General features: G+C 34.7%; 1 protein-coding gene across 1 annotated transcript in view; it reads right to left on the bottom strand.

Moving 5' to 3' along the window:
• Positions 1-252: 252 nt before the first annotated feature.
• The window catches only part of LOC136043428 (cystinosin homolog), a 52,539-nt gene continuing 32,961 nt past the window's right edge, over positions 253-19,830 (bottom strand). Inside the window, exons 5-9 of the mRNA XM_065728339.1 lie at positions 19,598-19,817; positions 13,656-13,823; positions 8,207-8,324; positions 6,148-6,250; positions 253-1,409 (exon numbers count right to left, since the gene is read on the bottom strand). Coding sequence (XP_065584411.1) covers positions 1,331-1,409; positions 6,148-6,250; positions 8,207-8,324; positions 13,656-13,823; positions 19,598-19,817 — 688 coding nt within the window. The 3' untranslated portion in view covers positions 253-1,330. The remainder of the gene's footprint in view (positions 1,410-6,147; positions 6,251-8,206; positions 8,325-13,655; positions 13,824-19,597; positions 19,818-19,830) is intronic.

Genomic DNA, 19,830 nt, shown 5'->3' with positions numbered 1-19,830 from the left:
ATCCAGAGAGAAAAAGCTAGTCCCATCTGGTTTTACCCCGTTAAATGGCAAACTATACTATAAAGGTACATTTTTATAGTATCCTATAAAGTATCCACACATCTGTCTTTTAATACTTTTTTTTTTGTTTTCTATTGGGCGTAAGATAAAGAATGACTTGCCAAAAGGATGATTGATTAGCCAATACCCTGGATACTAGCCCTGTCATGCATTCTAAAATAAATAGCCTAAGCAAATCAATAGGAAAATAGATCAAAATAAAAGAATTTTCTATTTAGAAATTTCAAGGCTGCATTCTAATGCTTTATAGAATCATGTAGAAGTTTTCTTCCAGGAAGGAATGTAATCAGCGCTGATATGCTCAAATAAATATGCTCATTATTGAAAAAGAGAGCTAAAATTGAATTTCTAAACAAAATCTATACTCCGTGAATAGTCCAACCCAAAAGATATACCTCCAGGGACGACATGGCGGCGGTACCATTGGCAAGAGCACCAATACAAATAGCTTAATTCAAAACAGGAACATTCTTATAGATAAAAGGACATATGACACTAATTTAAATTACAGTCTCGCAAGATCTGTAATATCCAAAGTTGGGTCAGAACTGGGCCCCTAGGCTCTTTTTTTCTCCTGAAATACGTACGTATAGACAAATTGTACCTCTTTCAACTCACGATCAGCCAGGGGGTTCTCAAGATTCAACACACTTCCCATACTCTTCGGATTTAAACATTTGGCTTAAATGCAAAAAAAGATAAGATACAGAATTTCTTTTTTTCATATGTGAAAATATGAGCAGTGCTTTTTAGAATAGGAAAAATTTATAACTTGTTATATTTTCATCTCAAACAGGAAAACTTCATAAAGCCTAGGTAAATATCAACAGCGCCGTTCACGCAGGTAATAAGTTACAAACAGGAATTTGTATGGCAACGTTACGAACGGGTAGATTTTACGTTATCTTATTGAATGACACCCAATGAAAACGTGATTTCTACTGTACCTTGTGCTTAATTCAACTTACTGAATGGCATTAAAGTTAAATGGACATAATGAGATACGTAAATGACCTGGAATAATATGAGAGCCGCAATTTACCCGGCAAACAACAAGAGCGACGCGAGGGTCTTTACATCAAGTGGTTATGAACGATTCGAGCGTTGAGTTTAATCAACGTCTTGTTCAGAAGGAGATACGTATGCTTTTTATGGAAGTTCCAACCCCACTAAGGATTAAAACATTAAAATGTCCTATCTAAATACGGGCACAGGAACTACAAATACAATATTACCACTGCAATCAATGCACACCAATTTTCAATGCCATCTATGTTTCTATTTCATTCGATTCTTCTTCTTCATCTTCTTGAACAGGTTGTCCTACTGGCTCATAGTCATTGTCCCTCCTGAAATTATTCTCCAAGATTATAACTTAAAAAAGAAACGGGTAGTCATTGGCAACTCTGATTTTGATTCTTTTATTATACTATTATCAATTGTTCGATCTATTCTCCACAAGCGACATCATTTTAATAGACAAGGAACGGTCGACCACTCTTAGCTTATCCCAAGCAAAGCTAATGGTACCCTAAAAGAAGTATACGGTAAGATATTCACGCAGAGGATGAGGAGGAATTCGGACCCGAGCCCTCCGATATCTTCAGATCTTACTTTTTCAGATAATTTCCTTTATTTTCAAGGGCAGACTTAGATTCAATTCTAAAAGGGGTACCAAATAAGCTTGGGCTCCCCATTGTTATTTCATCCCCTCAACCCCTTTAATCAATGCAAGTTTCAACTATCTGGGGGATGTACGTACCTCTACAACCACTCCCTAGATCTTCATCGGTATATTTTACTATAATTCCCCAGTTTTGTTTCTACAATGGACATCGCCTCACAAAAAAACTTGCGCACCAGCCTTTCTAGAGTTGGTAAATTCCAGAACCCACAACTCCCAGATCCATCACACAGGGTCACCAGTCCAAGTATAGCTGATGGGAGCTAAATAATTTTTTAAATAATTAGTTCTGTGTTTACAATTTACTACTTTGTAACTATTCTTCTAGTTCTAACTGATGCAAGTCAGATTTTCAGTTCTAATTTTAGGACACAATCTAGATTATTTTAGTCACTAAAATATCATTAAACTAGAAAAATTACTTTGAACACAGATAAAGCAAAATATGAAAAAGGGAAAAACGCTAGATGAAAAGCATAAAGTCTCAAAAAGTTGACAATCATTAAAGAATAACAACAAAATTATAGTGCAAAAAAATAGTTTAGGCTCCCTCTATTAAAGTGAATTCCTTGTTGCTTGATCTTTTTGCAGAACTGAAATTTTGGTATGCAGATAGAAGCTGGATTTTTTTGTCCAAAACTCTTAAGCTGTTCATGAGAAGTCTTCATTCAATCAGGAACGTTTAATAGCTTTTATTCTTGACAAATAACTAATTTGGATAATGATTAGTAATATGTGTTCAGGAAGTGACAGGCTGAATTTTTTCCGCCAGTCACGAAGACTAGCTGGCTGAGTTAGTCTCCGAGTTACTGGTAGGGGTGGCAAAACAGAGTATTGAAAAAAAACTTAAAAAGTTTGGCTAGATTAGAGAAAAAAAATACCACTTTATGACAAAAAAGCACAAAAGAAGGACAAAAAACTGCAAAAATATACCCAATATTTTAAATTGAAATTTCTTCAAAGCAGTATGTCAAACAACCATTCTTTCCCATTTTATTTCTTTTCATTGTCAACAGATACATCTCTTTATTTTTATTTAATATTAAAATTCTTGTCAATTATTCCAGAGTAACTTGAACTTAGATTTCTTTTCTATAAAATACCCCACCGTAGCAACTGCCCATTCACATAGAAATCACTATCTTTATCACAGTGTGTATCTCATTCATTTATTGTTACTGAAGATGTGTTTTCGTAAATTTCAATGGTCATTGCAATCAATCAATCAGCTGTAAAAAAAATTGAAATTGAAAACTTATCATTAACAATTGATTCTAATCATGAAAATTCTAATTAACTAGTGATTTTTAAACAACTAATCAAGGAAAACTGCGAAAACTAATAAATTGAAACTAACTGAAATCAATTTGAGAACTAATGCAAGTTGAAATCAATATTACTGGACAAAGGGCAAATAATCCCTTTCAAGCCCCATTTTCTTTGATATTTACTAAAACTCGTAAAGCAAGCCACAGAAAAGGATGGGAAAAAGATTTACGTAAACCTCAGTACTTTCCCTTCTAATACCCATTATTATAGCATAATTCTCAGCTCCAACGCTTTAACAGTAAAACGACTTTCCAATTCAACAATTCTTGACAAACAATTTAATGACTAGTCTGAATTATGGAACAAAACAAACAAGATGAAAAACTCTCGAGACTAATAAATCGTGGCGCGTGCGCACTCCCAGAACCTTTATCGAACGGAAAAGGAAAAATCTTGAGTGGAACCTTACAAGCTCAATGAAATTACGTCAAAACTTAAGATTAATTTTCGTCGTTCAACTTTTCCATGCACGATAAACAAATTTGAATATTCAAAGGTTTCTTTTTAATGTTCCCCCAGGTTTTATTACCCTTGATAGTCGTTTCTAACTTTTTGCGAAATAAGACAACGTCATTTACCGATGCAACCGTAAGTCCAATCTGATCTGTACTACAAAGCGCCAAGAAAGCAATCGCTTCCCACGTTTAATAAGCGGAAAGCTGTCTTAAATTTTGGGGATTTCAGTCTTTGTGAGATTATTTACCGTGAAGTAACGACGTAAATCGACAGAGATTTTATGTAGCCAAGTTAAGAAAATATACCTCACAGAATATCTCTGTAATAGTTCGAAGATCGATTTGAAAAATATATTCAAGGTCAAATTATCAAAATGACATACCTGCATTATCTCAGATTTATAGTTCAAATTTATGTGCAATTTATACGCCGGTTGTATCTGGAAATAGTCTTGAAGTTCTTTAAAATAGTTCTGATTTACTTTCAGTTGAAAAACTTATTTTTTAGATAATTTTTGACTGTTTTTCAAGTCATGCAAGAAAGCCCCCCCCCCCCCAACCACCGTAACTTTCCTTGGGGAATTTTCCCTGAAAACTTTTCTCTCCATGGAAAGTATTCCCCTCAGAAAACTCTCCTTGCAGGCCGCTCCTAGTTTGACTTAAGATTATCTATTATTTAAGGGGAGTCTCATCGACAACACTGTGCTCTGGTAACTTGAGAATGTTTGTCATCAATGACACATGGATTTAACTCTACATACCACCTCAAGGTAGTGTTATACATACCACCACAGTGTTATGGAGTCTCCATAACACTGTGGAGCGTCGTCTCCTCTGTGGCGACGGCAGTGGAATCTGATTGCTTAAATAAGCCACACACTCTGACCAGGTCTCATAAATAGGAGCATCAAATTTGGCTGCGATCGAGTAGCTCTTAAAGCTCTGTATCTATGCTTTTTACCCTAACTTCTAGAATCACTTTAGGCTCCACGATCGGGTAATACTCAGCAGAGCTCAGAGTTTGAAAAAATTTGCCTCGTAATTTTGCCAGCGTTTGAAAAATATTGCCACATAGTTTTGTCAGAGTTTGACAGATTCTGCCTCGTAATTTTACCAGGATTGTTCCAAATTGCCTACGGATTATTCTGGGTACTCTGCTGACTGATCGTATTTCAAACAGTAGGTTGTACGAAATGTGAGGTTCAATCCCGCTTTCTAGGGCTATAATAAAAGAAAGGTTGAGATGGCTAGGGCACGTTCTGCGGATGATGAATGACATATTGCTGAAGATTATCCTTTTCGGCCAAACGTCTAGGGCTAAACGGAAAGCAGGTCGTCCTCGTCTGAGGTAGGAGGATGTCTTAAAGAAAGATTTAAAGGAAATAGGAACTTCTTGGGAGGGTGTAAAGAGGGAGGCTCTGAATAGATTGGGATGGATGAGGAACGCGCGTAACTGTGTTGGCCTCAGGCGGCTTTGTGCTGCGATGAGTTGCTAATAGTAGCAGTAGTAATTTTTCTGATGTTTGAAAAATTTTACCCCGTAATGTTGCCAAAGTTTGACAAATTCACATCTCTTCCTTAAGGACGCAGGCAAAAGTAATGCAAAAAAAAAAAATCAAAGAAAATCATGAGAAACTAGAGGTCCAATGAGCAAGGTAAATTAAAAATAGTCGTCAGAAATCCCTTTAAACTGAAAAGAAGAACAAGCGAGGTTTACAACTTCGTACAGGCTAAGATAATTTCTGTCAAAACGTTGTTAGAATATAAAGGAGAAATATAAATAAAAAAGTTTCCAGCACACAAAACAATTGAAGGAAAAAATACAAGCATAAAATGCATAAATGATGTATCTAGGTTACAGGTGGATCCAGGGGGGGCCCTCCAATATTTTTTCTGGCACCCTCATTCCTTTTTTTATTTTTTTATGTTTTTAACTCTTAAATAAATTAATTTGGTTAATTACTGGCGCCCTTGTCACATCAACCCTCCCCCCAAGATTTTCCTGATTAGCGCCCTTGTCACATTACCCCCCTTCCCTAAGAATTTGTTCTAGATCTGCCCCTGACCTGGAAGAAAAGTAAAGTAATGATTTTTAATGCTTAAAGTTGAGTAAAATTTGAATTAAAATCGAATAGTTGTGGGCATCAAGCCATGGCTAATTGTAGGGAAAGCCAAGACAGATAGTCCAATTGAGTGAGAACCAAATCTGGCATTAATGGCGTCGGTTCCTTTTACTTTAAGGATTTTTTTGTTTTCTCTACCAAAACCAATAGACAAGCTTCACTTTTCAGTAGAGGTAGCAATAATTTTTTGACTATTGTGTTTTATCACTAAATATGTCTCTCTCTCATACTATTGAAACATTGCATACTAAGCTATATATATCTTAAAATGGAGAAACGGTTACATGGTTGATCAACTCTCATATCACCCTTTAAAAACCATAGAAGTATATTTAGAAGAGAAGAGAATTATGAAATATTTTTCAGAAGGGAAACCACAAAAACACTAAAAACCTTAAATGCTCCAAAATTAATCAAATCGTCCCTACGTACAGGTACCCGTTAAAACAAAAAGAATCATTTATGCTAAAAACAAAGAAAATTGTAAAATACTAACCTATACCAAACGTAATGCTGGAGTATAAAAAGTATATCAAACAGTACTGACACTGCTCCGAGACCAAATTTAGTTGGATCCCCAAATATTGAATCCCAATCATCTGGAAAATAAAAATGTCAACTTAACCATTATCTATAATTTTAAATTCACAAGTCATGTTTCATAAAAAATATCATTGGAGTCGCAACCAAAACACATTCCATGTACTTAAGATCTTCAACTACTCAAGGGCGTATTTTTAAGAAGAAGGGAGGGGAAGGAGATACGGAAAATAATAATTCTTAAGTCATATTTCTTTTCCATTTACGACAGAAATGGAATGGAAATATTATAACAGATAAAATTTTTAATGAATATAATGAAAGCTGGAAAAAAATAATTTGAAAGAAAATAAAAATTACACATATACTAAAAAAGTCCAAATATTTCGCCTTCATACCAGGAAACCTGTATTAACGGAAAAAAGAGAAAAGGGGGAAAAATAGATAAAAGGTACATGTGAAAATAACATTAAAAGATGGAAAAAACGCTAACATGATAAAGAGACAAAAGAAAGAAATTTATAAACAGATAAACAACTATAGTTTATCAGATATGAGCTTCTGTCGTTTAATCTAAACAGTATTATACGGTAAGGCTGGCAATACTTTACTTTAAGAATATTTTAATAATAGATGTCAAAGAGTATTTACAGAAGAAATATAAAAGAAAAGAAAAGAAATACAAAATAATATATAAAATATATAAGGATATTTTAATTCAAGAAAAACGTTCGATGAACTCTAGGTTCATATGTGTTCTAGTGTGACATCATAGTTGTAGCCCTATTTAGTAATCTTTCAACTCTAGGCTCATATGGTTCAACATCGTATCCTGGTTTGGCATCATCTTTATAGCTCATCTCTGCCCCCCCCCCTTCAACTCTAGGTTCACGTGGCTAATTCATTACAAATTGAACTGAAGTGTAATATTCCAGAAGAGGACGTTCGGCCCTCTTGAGAGAGTCACGAAGTTCCAGAGATAAATCCTTTTCAGGGCTCAAAGACAACTGGTAGCAACTCTAACAAATTCTGATACAAGTAGCTAATATCAAAGTTCAAGTGCAGGCGGGATATGCGGTTATAGAACAGATAATTGGAAAAAAATAAAAACAAGAGAACAAGAGAAAAAAAAACAAGAGAACAAGAGAAAAAAAAACAAGAGAAAACTTTGAAGTCTTCTTCTACAACTTCTATTTAAAGTTGAACAATATCGTCCTTTAGTTTTAAATTTAAGAGCAGAGAATTAGGAAGCAAGATCCAAGGCCACTTACATGAATTTCATTGGGCAAGATCTCCTCTTTTCGGATGCCATAGGATTATGGCGATCGATTCCATGTTTACAAATCTTATAAACCAGACTACACATATTTCAATAAACATAAACAATCATTATAATGTCTCATCAAATATATCATAAAACAAAAAGTTCTTTAAAAAAAATAATAATCTAATAAATATAAAACAATACAGTCAACTTAAACATGAACATTAAATCGAAAAACTCTTGTAGTCAGAGTAGATGAAAACAAACCTACAAGTGCCAAGGACACCAAAAAAATAACACCCCCCTCCCTTCGGACCTATCTTAGTTCTATCTAAGATTTTTCTTTTGATTATTTAAACATTATAAAGTTTTTAGAGCAGCATATATTTCGTCGGTGTTGCCACAATGAGCCGTGAAAATAAATTTACAAAAGTAGTTAGTTGAATTTGACAATGCTTTTCGTCAGTAAAAATTCAAACATTAAAAATCTGTTGATTCCCACCGACAACTACACCCTCAAATGAAAGCTATACCTTCTTAAGCTGTTGGGTGCCCTGTTTTTTTCACCAATACTCCACCCGCGTTTCTTTTTTTTTTCAAATTTAGTGCCGACTACTACCAAAACTGAATTCCTAACTTTTCCCTTTTTTCCTGATATATTTGTTAGTGTAAGTTTCCGCTGAATCAACTACCAATCATGTTTCATTTTTACTGTCCTTGGTACTTTTAAGATGTACTAAAAGTATCTCACCATTATTATATGCCAAGAAGAACATTTGCATAATACTCAGTAGGCCACCAGTAAAGTCTAAAAGTACATTGCCAATGGACCAGCCCTCTGTGCTTTTCCGCTTATAGTTCAAAAAGGCCTAGAAATAAATACGATAAATGCAAATTGAAAACAGCTAAAACGAAAACACATTTGAGCACGGTATGGGCATAAATTCTCTTGCGCTCCTCCTATATCCATTAAGGTGAAAAAGAGAATTAAAATAAGGTGATGAACCAGTTATAGGCCTTAGAACATGCTTTTGACACATTGACAAGAATTCAAGAAAGAAATCTTATTGCAAAGGGCAGGCACTGACATTTTTGAAAATTTAAGTTTCTTTTAATCTGAACAATAAGTTGAAAAAGGAAATTACAATTTACACACAATTAAAGGTCAAGTCATCCTGAAAGACGCACTTATTAGATGTTTCAATTATGCTTAAAAAAATGGGCATCTCAAAAATTTTGATCGGGCGACTCTGGGGAAAAATGAGCGAGGTTAAAATTTTGGTCACTTAAAAAGGGCAATAGAACGTTTTATTTCCGATCCAATGAGCCCTCTCCCAATCTTCTACGATCACTGGTTCGAAGCGATCACCCCTGGGAAAAACAAACAAACAAACTAAAAAACAAAACAACAAATAAAGATACATCTGTGATCTTTCTTCTGGCAAAAAAAGGAAGCAAAATTCCACATCTTTTACAGAAGAACTTGAAACCTCTACAGTACAGTTCTCTGGTATGCTGAATCTCATGGTATTTGATGAATTAAGATTATTAAGATTTTCATTAAGATTGCTTGATGTTTTGGGGTGGTCCCCCTTTTTCATAAATTGAGCAAATTTTCTCATGCTTGTAACTTTTCATGGGTAACATTAAATCTCATGAATATTACATATTTTGAATAAGAATCCAAATCCAATTTTTTTGGTGCATCTATTGTTATCAAAACTCCGTTTCTCAGAATTTCGGTTACTATTGAGCCTCATCGGTCCTTATTTACAGTTCGCTACCACGAAAAGTTGCAAACGCTGCACTCAACGCGCGGACAGCTTTCTCATGCCTAGATCTTGACTTAATATGTGACAAACACGCTCTCTGGACATTTTCATTGCATCTGCTATCTCTCCCACTTTAACTCGTTGGTCTTTTAACACCACTTGGTGGACTTTAGCGATGCTTTCGCCATTAATTACAGTTGTTCGACGTCCCGAACGTTCATCACCTCCCAAGCTCGTATGACCATGTTTAAATTCAGCTTCCCAAAATTTTACTGTGGTAAGTGACGGTGAAGACTCCCCGTACACAGAGTCAAACTCATCTTTGATTTGTGTAGGCGTATTTCCTTTCAAAAACAAATACTTTATGACAGCTCGATACTCAATTTTTTCATTTTTACACAAAGACTCACATCATGTCATTCAAACGACTGTCAAATAAAAATTACGCATCCAAAATGACTGAAACTGTAATGTGTTACTTTGGTTAGTTTAGTTTTGTTTAGATTATACAAAATAAATAAAATAAATAGAGAGTTTTTAGCCTTTCATTGAAGTTTTTGAACAGTTGAATCTAGGTAAACAGGCTGGTGAAATAGTTTGGCAAGGGTTTCTGAAACATTTATAGGGGGAAAGGGGAATTTTATAACAAGGGGGGCGAGTTTTTTTTTTATATATAAAGAGAAACGGCTTAAGAGTCGTTTAATAAAGTTTTTAAGGATAGTTAAATAAATTTTTTAAAATTCCAGTAGACGACAAAGCTAAGAGCTCATATGGCACTTGTGACGAGGCGAGAAGAGCTAAGAGCCAAGAGATCATATGGTATGAGCTCTAACAAAATTCAATGAATCAATAAATTGATTTAAAAAGGAAAATAAGAGGCTTAATGCCAGTCAAGATTTAAAATAAGAGCTCTGAGTCACAAAGTCTTTCTAAATATCAAAATTCATTAAGATCCGATCACCCACTCGTAAGTTATAAATACCTAATTTTTCTAATTTTTCCTCTCCCTTTTGCCCCCCAGATGGTCGAATCCGGGAAAACGACTTTATCAAGTCAGATTGTGCAGCTCCCTGACACGCCTACCAATTTTCATCGCCCTAGCACGTCCAGAAGCACCGAACTCGCCAAATCACTGAACCCCTCTCCCCAACTCCCCCAAAGAGAGCGAATCTAGTACGATTCTGTCAATCACGTATCAAGGACATTTGTTTAATCTATCCACCAAGCTTCATCCCGATTCCTCCACTCCAAGTGTTTTTTCAAGATTTCCCCCTCCAACTCCCCCCAATGTCAAAAGATCTGGTCAGGATTTGAAAGAAGAGCTCTGAGACATGAATTCCTTCTAAAAATCAAATTTCATTATGATCCGATCATCTATCCGTAAGATAAAAATACCCCAATTTTCATGTTTTCCAAGAATTCCAGTTTCCCCCTCCAACTCTCCCGAATGTCACAGGATCTGGTCGGAATTGGAAATTAGAACTTTAAAGCACAAGATCCTTCTAAATATCAAATTTCATTAAGATCTGGTCACCCTTTCGTAAGTGAATTCCTTCTAAAAATCAAATTTCATTATGATCCGATCATCTATTCGTAAGATAAAAATACCCCAATTTTCATGTTTTCCAAGAATTCCAGTTTCCCCCTCCAACTCTCCCGAATGTCACAGGATCTGGTCGGAATTGGAAATTAGAACTTTAAAGCACAAGATCCTTCTAAATATCAAATTTCATTAAGATCTGGTCACCCTTTCGTAAGTTACAAATACCTCAATTTTCAAAATTACCCCCCCCCCAATTCCACCAAAGAGAGCAAATCCGGTCCAGTTATGTCAGTCACGTATCTTAGACAGGTTTCTATTCTTCCCATCCAGTTTCATCCTGATCTCACCGCTTTAAGTATTTTCTAAGATTTCCGGTCCCCCCAACTGCCCCCCCCCAATTACGCTTGATCCGGTTGAGATTTAAAATAAGATATCTGAGTTACGAGGTCCTTCTAAATATGAAGTTTGATGAAGATCCGATCACTCCTTCGTAAGTTAAAAATACGTCATTTTTTCTTATTTTTCAGAATTACCCCCCCCCCCCAATTGAGCGGATCCGTTCCAATTATGTAAATCACGTATGCAAGACTTCTGCTTATTTTTTCAACCAAGTTTCATCCCAATCCCTCCAATCTAAGCGTTTTCCATCATTTTAGGTTTCCCCACCCCAAACTTCCCCCAGTGTCATCAGATCCGGTCAGGATTTAAAATAAGATCTTTGAGACACGATATCCTTCTAAATATCAAATTTCATGGAGATCCAATCACCCGTTCGTAAGTTAAAATACCTCATTTTTTCTAATTTTTCAGAATTAACCCCCCCCCCCACTACCCCAAAGAGATCGGATCCGTTCTGGTTATGTCAATTATGTATCTAGGACTCGTGTTTTTTTCCCACCAAGTTTCATCCCGATCCCTCCACTCTAAGTGTTTTCCAAGTTTTAGGTTTCACCCTCCCAACTCCCTCCCAATGTCACCAGATCCGGTCGGGTTTATAAGAGCTCTGAGCCACGATATCCTTCTAAATATCACCCGTTCGTAGGTTAAAAATACCTCATTTTTTTAATTTTTCTGAAATATCCCCCCCCCCAACTACCCCAAAGAGAGCGGATCCGTTCCGTTTATGTCAATCATCTATCTAGAACTTGTGTTTATTTTTCCCACCATGTTTCATCCCGATCCCTCCACTCTAAGTGTTTTCCAAGTTTTAGGTTTCCCCCTCCCAACTCCCCGCCCTCGTCACCAGATCCGGTCGGGATTTAAAATAAGAGCTCTAAGACACGATATCCTTCTAAACATCAAATTTCATTGAGATCCGATCACCCGTTCGTAAGTTGAAAATACCTCAGTTTTTCTAATTTTTAAGAATTACTCCCCCCCCCTACTACCCCAAGGCGAGCGAATCAGTTCCGACTATGTCAATCATGTATCTGGGACTTGCGCTTATTTTTCCCATCAAGTTTCATCCTGATCCCTCCACTCTAAGTGTTTTCCAAGATTTTAGGTCCCCCCCTCCAACTCCCCCCAATGTCATCAGATCCGGTCGGGATTTAGAATAAGAGCTCTGAGACACAATATCATTCCAAACATCAAATTTCATTAAGATCCAATCACCCGCTCATAAGTTGAAAATAAAGGCACTGAAAGTTTGCTGAAGAAAGGTTTATGATTAATGTATTTACTATTACTTTTAAATTAATTCTAATTTCAATTTAGTTAATATAATTGATTGATTAATTAATTTAGTTTAACAACTAATTTTATTCACGTGCTTCGAAATTTATTCACACACTAAAACGAAATTCCACCTCGTTTTTCTTGGTTTGATAATTACATCAGGCCAGCGCTGTCTCAGAGCTTAGTTAATTTAGATTACCCAAAGTTGACTTGACTTACACTTCTATTCCTTTCAGGTCATTTACATGAAAGGTCTTTTGAGAGTGGGGAGAGAAAAGGGACAAAAACTTGATAAAGATGCATCTTGGGCCACACTCCTCATAAGTACTTATCTCTATTAGTGCCAGAGTAGAAGGGTAGTACCAGGGAGGACAGATAATCTCAGTTGAGCCATTAAATTAAGTTTATGAAATCAAAAAAAAAATTCTTACAGGCTTGGAAGGGAGAATCTTTTGGATAAGAAAATCCGCAGAGTAAAAGCAATGGAAATTTAAATTAAATGCAAATTTCTTAGATAAACATAAGATTAAAAACAAATAAATATGAAAAAAAAAATTCTTACAGACTTGGAAGGGAGAATCTTTTGTATAAGAAAATCCGCAGAGTAAAAGTAATGAAAAACTAAATTAAAAGCAAATTCCTTAAATAAACAAAAAATTAAATTAAAAGCAAATTCCTTAAATAAACAAAAAATTAAAAACAAATGAATATGAAATCAAAAAAAAAGATTCTTACAGACTTGGAAGGGAGAATCTCTTTGATAAGAAAATCCGCATAGCAAAAGCAATGAAAATCATTTTCATTGGACAGAAGCCCAGGAATAAGGACAGAAGTCATTCTTTCTTTTGGTGCCAGGGAAGAAGGGTAGTACCAGGGAGGACACATAATCCCATTAAGTTTGTTGATTATGTACCATAAGGTATATAATATGAATACCATAAGGATCCAGATACCATAAAGATCGATTTCAGATTCTTTGACATCTTTTATATAGTTTAGTATAAGCATGTCTGTATATCATTCTTTATATTCTAATCCTTACTATACATAAAAAATTATAATTTTCATTTTACAAATTATATTTTATAATAGTAGCTTATATTTAAGAGTTATTTTTTTTACAATAATAGGTCATTATTAATTAATATATATTGTGAAACTGAAAAATAAGCATTCAAATACAAAGAAAAAAAAAGAAAAAAAAATACCTGAGGTACATATTTTGTTGAAGTAACGGCCAGTTTAACGTAGGAACACTGGTAAAGGAATGTAAGCCATGACATCCAGTCTAATAGAACAGCAGAAACACAGCCACTTAAAAATGTTACAGTAACACCTAGAAATGTCCAGGCAAAAACCGAGAGACCTTCTGTTCTCTGAAAGAGAAGGATCAAAAAAAAGAAGAAAATTTCAGAACATTTTTTTTTTTATTGCCGATATCTGTAACAAGATACTTAGGCAAGGACCTTTGTAATGTTTGAGGAAAATTATGATTCAAAAATAGTAAAGAAATTTATATAAAAATTTTTGTAAAAACACTATAGAGATAGGATATAACAGTGGTAACAGTCGTAAGGCAATTTAACAGTGTTAAGGCAATGCTGTATAAATTTCAAATTATGCAGGGCATTGAGGCGTTTTCTTAAGCAAGTAAAATTTGTTGGGAAGATATTAAGCAATAAATTACCACCTAGCAGTAGCGTAGTTTTGTCAAAATCCTAGGGGAGGGTAATAAAGTTGGAGCCAATTTTCCCAAATCAAGGGAAAATGACGTAAAAACTGAAAAATGAGCCATATAGTACCATAAAAATTAAGATACACTAAAGAAAACACGATGCTTGAATTATGCAGGCTTATCTTAGTTTTAACAAGATATTGAAGAAATTAAGTTTCAGCGGGGGGGGGAGGCAAACCGAGGTCTGAGAGGGGCGGTTGCCCCCTGACCCATAGCGAATTGCGCCCCTGTACATCTAGAGGTTAGATTTGGAATTCTATATAAAGGGACCAGTAATAATGGGAGGGCTGTCTTATTTCGATTAATGTTTATGTTCTTTTCTTCGTTCAAATATTTGACGATTAGCTCAGAATAAATCTAATATTCTTTATTTCACGTCTTCTTTATAATTGTTAAATTATATTTGGAAATTCAAGTTAGGAAGGACTCTAATATTAGATTTCGAACTTCCAACCTCCAAAGATAAAAGTAGCATGCGATAAGTTCATTCCGCATTATTGCATAAAAGAAGGTACAAGAAAAAGAAGCCGACTGCCAAAATTTGTACTTGAAAAAAACACTGGAAAAAAACGAAGACCCAGAAGACCCAGAAAACCTTCCAACCTCAGAAGAAGAACCAGCTACACGCTATCAGGTGCCTATGATTACAGCCTCAAAAAAGTGTTTTATACTGTAGGATTGGTTATACAGAAAGACGGGAAAAGTATGTTAAAATTTCTTGCTAAAACAATTAAAACTGGTTTATCTATTCTTTTATCTTTGCCTGAAAGCCTAATAAAGCACCCTTTTTACCATGGGTAACAGATGGGTAACCTTTTTTGGAACTGGTGAGATACGTAAGAAATGCGAAACTAGAAGCATAGCCCCACTACCGTTTTTACAAATTGTGTAGCGATTGGCTACCATACAGACTGGTAATAAAAGACGAAAATTTGAAACTTACCGAGGTAACTACGCAAAATTAGTATATTTACACTACATTTAGGGAAATAATCTGGTCACAAAGAGCATTTTTTACAGCGAAAATTTGAAACTTACCGAGGTAACTACGCAAAATTAGTATATTTACACTACATTTAGGGAAATAATTTGGTCACAAAGAGCATTTTTTACAGCGAAAATTTGAAACTTACCGAGGTAACTACGCAAAATTAGTATATTTACACTACATTTAGGGAAATAATTTGGTCACAAAGAACATTTTTTACAGCAAAAATTTGAAACTTACGGAAGTCATGAGAAATTTTGAACGGAAGTCATGGCCAATTGACGAAAAAAGCCAAGACAAATTGTCCAGGTTAATTTTACCCCTTGGATGGCCGTTGTTACTGTCTCCCATTTATGCTCCATGCAAACGTGTCTTTTTACAATGACGAACTAGAGTTGTACCGGTTGGAGGTTCTCGCTGGGGAACAATCGCAGGTTGACTACAAGTTGACTTGGATGAAAATTTTCCTCTCATGCATATCACTCCACAATGCTGAACTAGAGTCAACCTGTTGAGGGTCTAACGTGTTAATTCACGGCGAGTGAGACAATATATTGTAAAATTTGACAATGAATATAAATGGAAATAAGAGTCCAATTCAAAGCCTACAAGGGCCTCCTACAATTTGCCTCGACTCTTATACAAGTGAACTTGCATTTATACACCAAGAGATTTGGGCCAGAAACAAAAAATTCAACTGTCTGTAATTGACTACAAAAAGTGCAGTGAACATGGGCTAGATGGGAAGCCCATATGAGAATGAGTATATTGTTGGTATGTGTGAAGCGGATGGTTACTACCACTTGAGCAATGGTCTAACCATTGATGGCTTTAAGGATTCGTGCTTTAAGCGGCAAACGTAGGCTCAATGAAATACCAGATGAAAGAGGAATATAGTGTTGGTATGGGCTTAGAGCAATGGACTACCGCTATAGCAACGGGTCTAACTAGCCTCGGCTTGAAGGCATCCTTTCTTTAAGCGGTAAAACATGGGCATAAGAAAGGCTCTATATTGTTGGTCTACTGTTTAGCCATTGATTGCCGCTAAAGAAACAGTCTAACCATTCAACGGCTTTAAGCATTCGTACTTTAAGCGGCTAGCATAAGCTAGATGGGATGACTGTCTCACTGTTTGGTATTTATTAGCGAAAGAGAGAGCGAGAGAGAAGCTCAACTGCTATACAGGGAACACCGGCTAGATGGGAGCCCCATATGACTAAATGACTATATTGTTGGTATATGTGGTAGCGATTGGCTACCATACAGACTGGTAATAAAAGACGAAAATTTGAAACTTACCGAGGTAACTACGCAAAATTAGTATATTTACACTACATTTAGGGAAATAATTTGGTCACAAAGAGCATTTTTTACAGCGAAAATTTTAAACTTACCGAGGTAACTACGCAAAATTAGTATATTTACACTACATTTAGGGAAATAATTTGGTCACAAAGAGCATTTTTTACAGCGAAAATTTGAAACTTACCGAGGTAACTACGCAAAATTAGTATATTTACACTACATTTAGGGAAATAATTTGGTCACAAAGAGCATTTTTTACAGCGAAAATTTGAAACTTACCGAGGTAACTACGCAAAATTAGTATATTTACACTACATTTAGGGAAAGAATTTGGTCACAAAGAGCATTTTTTACAGCAAAAATTTGAAACTTACCGAGGTAACTGCACAAAATTAGTATATTTACACTACATTTAGGGAAATAATTTGGTCACAAAGAGCAGTTTTACAGGTGGTTTTGAACGGCTCACATTTTCCAAAAGATACATTTCTTCTTCTTTTTATATATACCAGTTCCTTCGTTTTCTCCCCTAATTGTATTTTTATTGACAGTTCCAGTTCCTTAAAAAACTGTTTTTGATATTTTTAACACGTTATGACTTGTGTAAATTTACTCTCTTTCTTATTTTCCTCTTAAATCTTTTAGATTTCTTTTTCTTTTGTCTTTTTTACTCTATTTCTTATATTTTAACGCTTTACTACATTGTGTCTTTTACTAACTTTCTAATTTTTCTCTTTACTTTTTTGGCTTCTTTCTCTTTTTTTCCTTGTACTCACTTTCTTGTTTTTCCTTATAATCAATCTTACCGCGCAACGATTTGACCTAATATTCATGATCGATTGTTATTTAATGTGTTATTTAGCCAGTTTTATGTGAGTTATTATTTTAAACCATTTTTACGTATCTGATGTCAAGTTATTTTACCTCCTTTTTCCATTTTTTTGTATTTTCAGAGCAAAAATTAATGCTTCAAATATTTTTTTTTTGTATTTTCAGAGTAGCCTTAGAATTAAAGTATTTGATCAAAAGTGACGATACTAAAATGGTGTTGGTTTAGAATCGATAATCTAAATCTATAAAAGTCAAGCCTTTCGAGGGGGAATAAGTGTATTGTAATTCCATTATGAATTGTAGTTTGTATTGTATTGAATAATAATAAACTTCTTCTTCTTCAAGAAATGACAAAATTTAGTCCTACTTAATCCTGTCTAATTACCAATCTAATGTGTTTATAATATTAATATCTAAATATACAAAAATCTAATATTTAATCTTTGAATATTTAAATATTAATGCCAAAATGCTAATACTAAAGCTTCAAATATTTTTTTTTTATTTCTAGAGTATGTCTTAGAATTAAAGCATTTTAATTAATTAAAGCATTTAATTAATTAAAGCATTTTATTAAATTAATATCCATACAAGTCAAGAAACGACGATCTTTAGTCCTATTCAATCCCGAATCAGTCTTAGTTGTAGCATTAGTTATAACAGAGATAGTAGTAGTAGTAGTAGGGCTAATGCTAGTATAAATAGTAGTAAGATTAGTAGTAGGACTAACAGTAGTAGCAGTAGTACCGGTAGCTGTAGCAGTATACACATATTGACTTTTGGTTGATTATCAAATGGTTGGTCGGTTACCAAACTGGTTGGTTGGTTACCAGTCAAGCCTGAATGTGTATTTATAATACGTTTGACTTAAGAACCAGATCAAAATCAAGTAAAGACATTATGGGGATGTAATGCAGTTTTACAGGAAGGTGAACCTGACGTGTCTTTGAGTAATACTATCAAGAATTTTTGGCTCTTTGCCGAACAAAATCTACTTAACTCCTTCAAAATAATTTCGCGACAATCAACACTAGTAGAGGTAAGATTCGTTTGCGTAATATACGAAAAAGGCTATGATGAATTTTTTTTGTTTTATTGAGGAAGTTAATACAAAATATAGATTTTTCATAAAGTATGTTAATGATTTTTAACTAGCTAATTAGACAACAGCTACTAGTTAATCAGAACAACTAGAATAGTTAAATTTTTCATTAACATATCTGTATGCACAAAAGCCATCAGTCAGTTGGCTTTGATAGACAAAAGGTGACATAGACTTAGTAATATAAAGAAGAAACGATCCAAAATGGGGCTTCTTAAGGCCAAACAAAATGCTGAAAAAACACAACACAAATATTTCGAAAGGAAAACCACCACTTTTCTTGAAAGTGAACAGAAAAAATATTTAAGTAAAATGCCAAAAAGAGGCAAAGAACAAACCAAAAACACAACGCAGTCAATGTGAGAAAACAAACGAACCGAAAAACTAGAATTAAAAAACGAATAAAATTCAATGAAACCCAAAATTAGAAGAATTAAAACCAAATATTTAACAACCAGAAACGCGAGTCATTCACCAATATCCACGATTTGAAAAATCCAAAAACTCAACTGCCATCGAGGGATACTAGTGAACGACTGGCCAATGAAAGAAAAAAAAACTATTCACTCAAACAAACGAACCGGCTATTAAATAGCTTGGAGAACTATGCCATGTGATTCTGCCTCTCTGTATTGCTAGACAATACCTTTGCCGTGTGAAATTAAACCACCTTGGTTAAATAAAATAGTATGGTCTGGGTGGTGATAAATGTGTGCTGAAAGGGCATAGTCAAATTAGGGCAAGTTTTTTGCTTTTTAAGGGTGTTATCAATTGCGAGTGGCTAGCCAGAACTTCTAATTTAGGCAATTTAAACAGTTTTCAGTAAAACGGATGTGATAATCTAGCCTTATTGGCTCTATGACACTCTAGCCTTAATGGGAGAGGGGGCAACAGAAACAACCAGCTCCTTGATTTCTCTTTTTATTTTGTTTTCTAATTATTATAAGTACCATTCCTTCATTCATAGCAATATCTACTCATCAAAAATTTGAGTTTGGAATCTTATATGAGCCATTTTCTGATCATTTTTTTTTAAATATCTTTTTTAATTTTCACAGAAAAACTTTACTTTCTGTAATTTGATTCAAGAGAAGGATGACACGAGCCTCACGTGAAGAAAACGTCTTTTTCTGAAAAGTCAGTCATTTTAAAAATATAATACACGGATTTGCACATAAACCATATTTACCTCGTATACAAAACATTGGGCAAACGTAAATCCTGCAGCAACTATTGCATGAAGGCTGAACATGCAATCATTTAGCTGTACTGGTTGCACACCTAGCGGGTGAATGTTGAAATATTCTCTCTTAACTTGAGGTATCCAATATAAGCCAAAATTGAAGAGGCCATAAACCGTATGACCCCAAAAATTGAGAACGACCAGATCTAGACTCAAACCAACAACACTAAAAAGAAAAT

The sequence above is a fragment of the Artemia franciscana genome, unplaced genomic scaffold (genome assembly GCF_032884065.1).
Source record: "Artemia franciscana unplaced genomic scaffold, ASM3288406v1 Scaffold_592, whole genome shotgun sequence".
NCBI classification, from domain to species: Eukaryota; Metazoa; Arthropoda; class Branchiopoda; order Anostraca; family Artemiidae; genus Artemia; species Artemia franciscana.
Note: the sequence above shows the minus strand (reverse complement) of the source record. Positions and strands in the feature narration are given on the sequence as shown.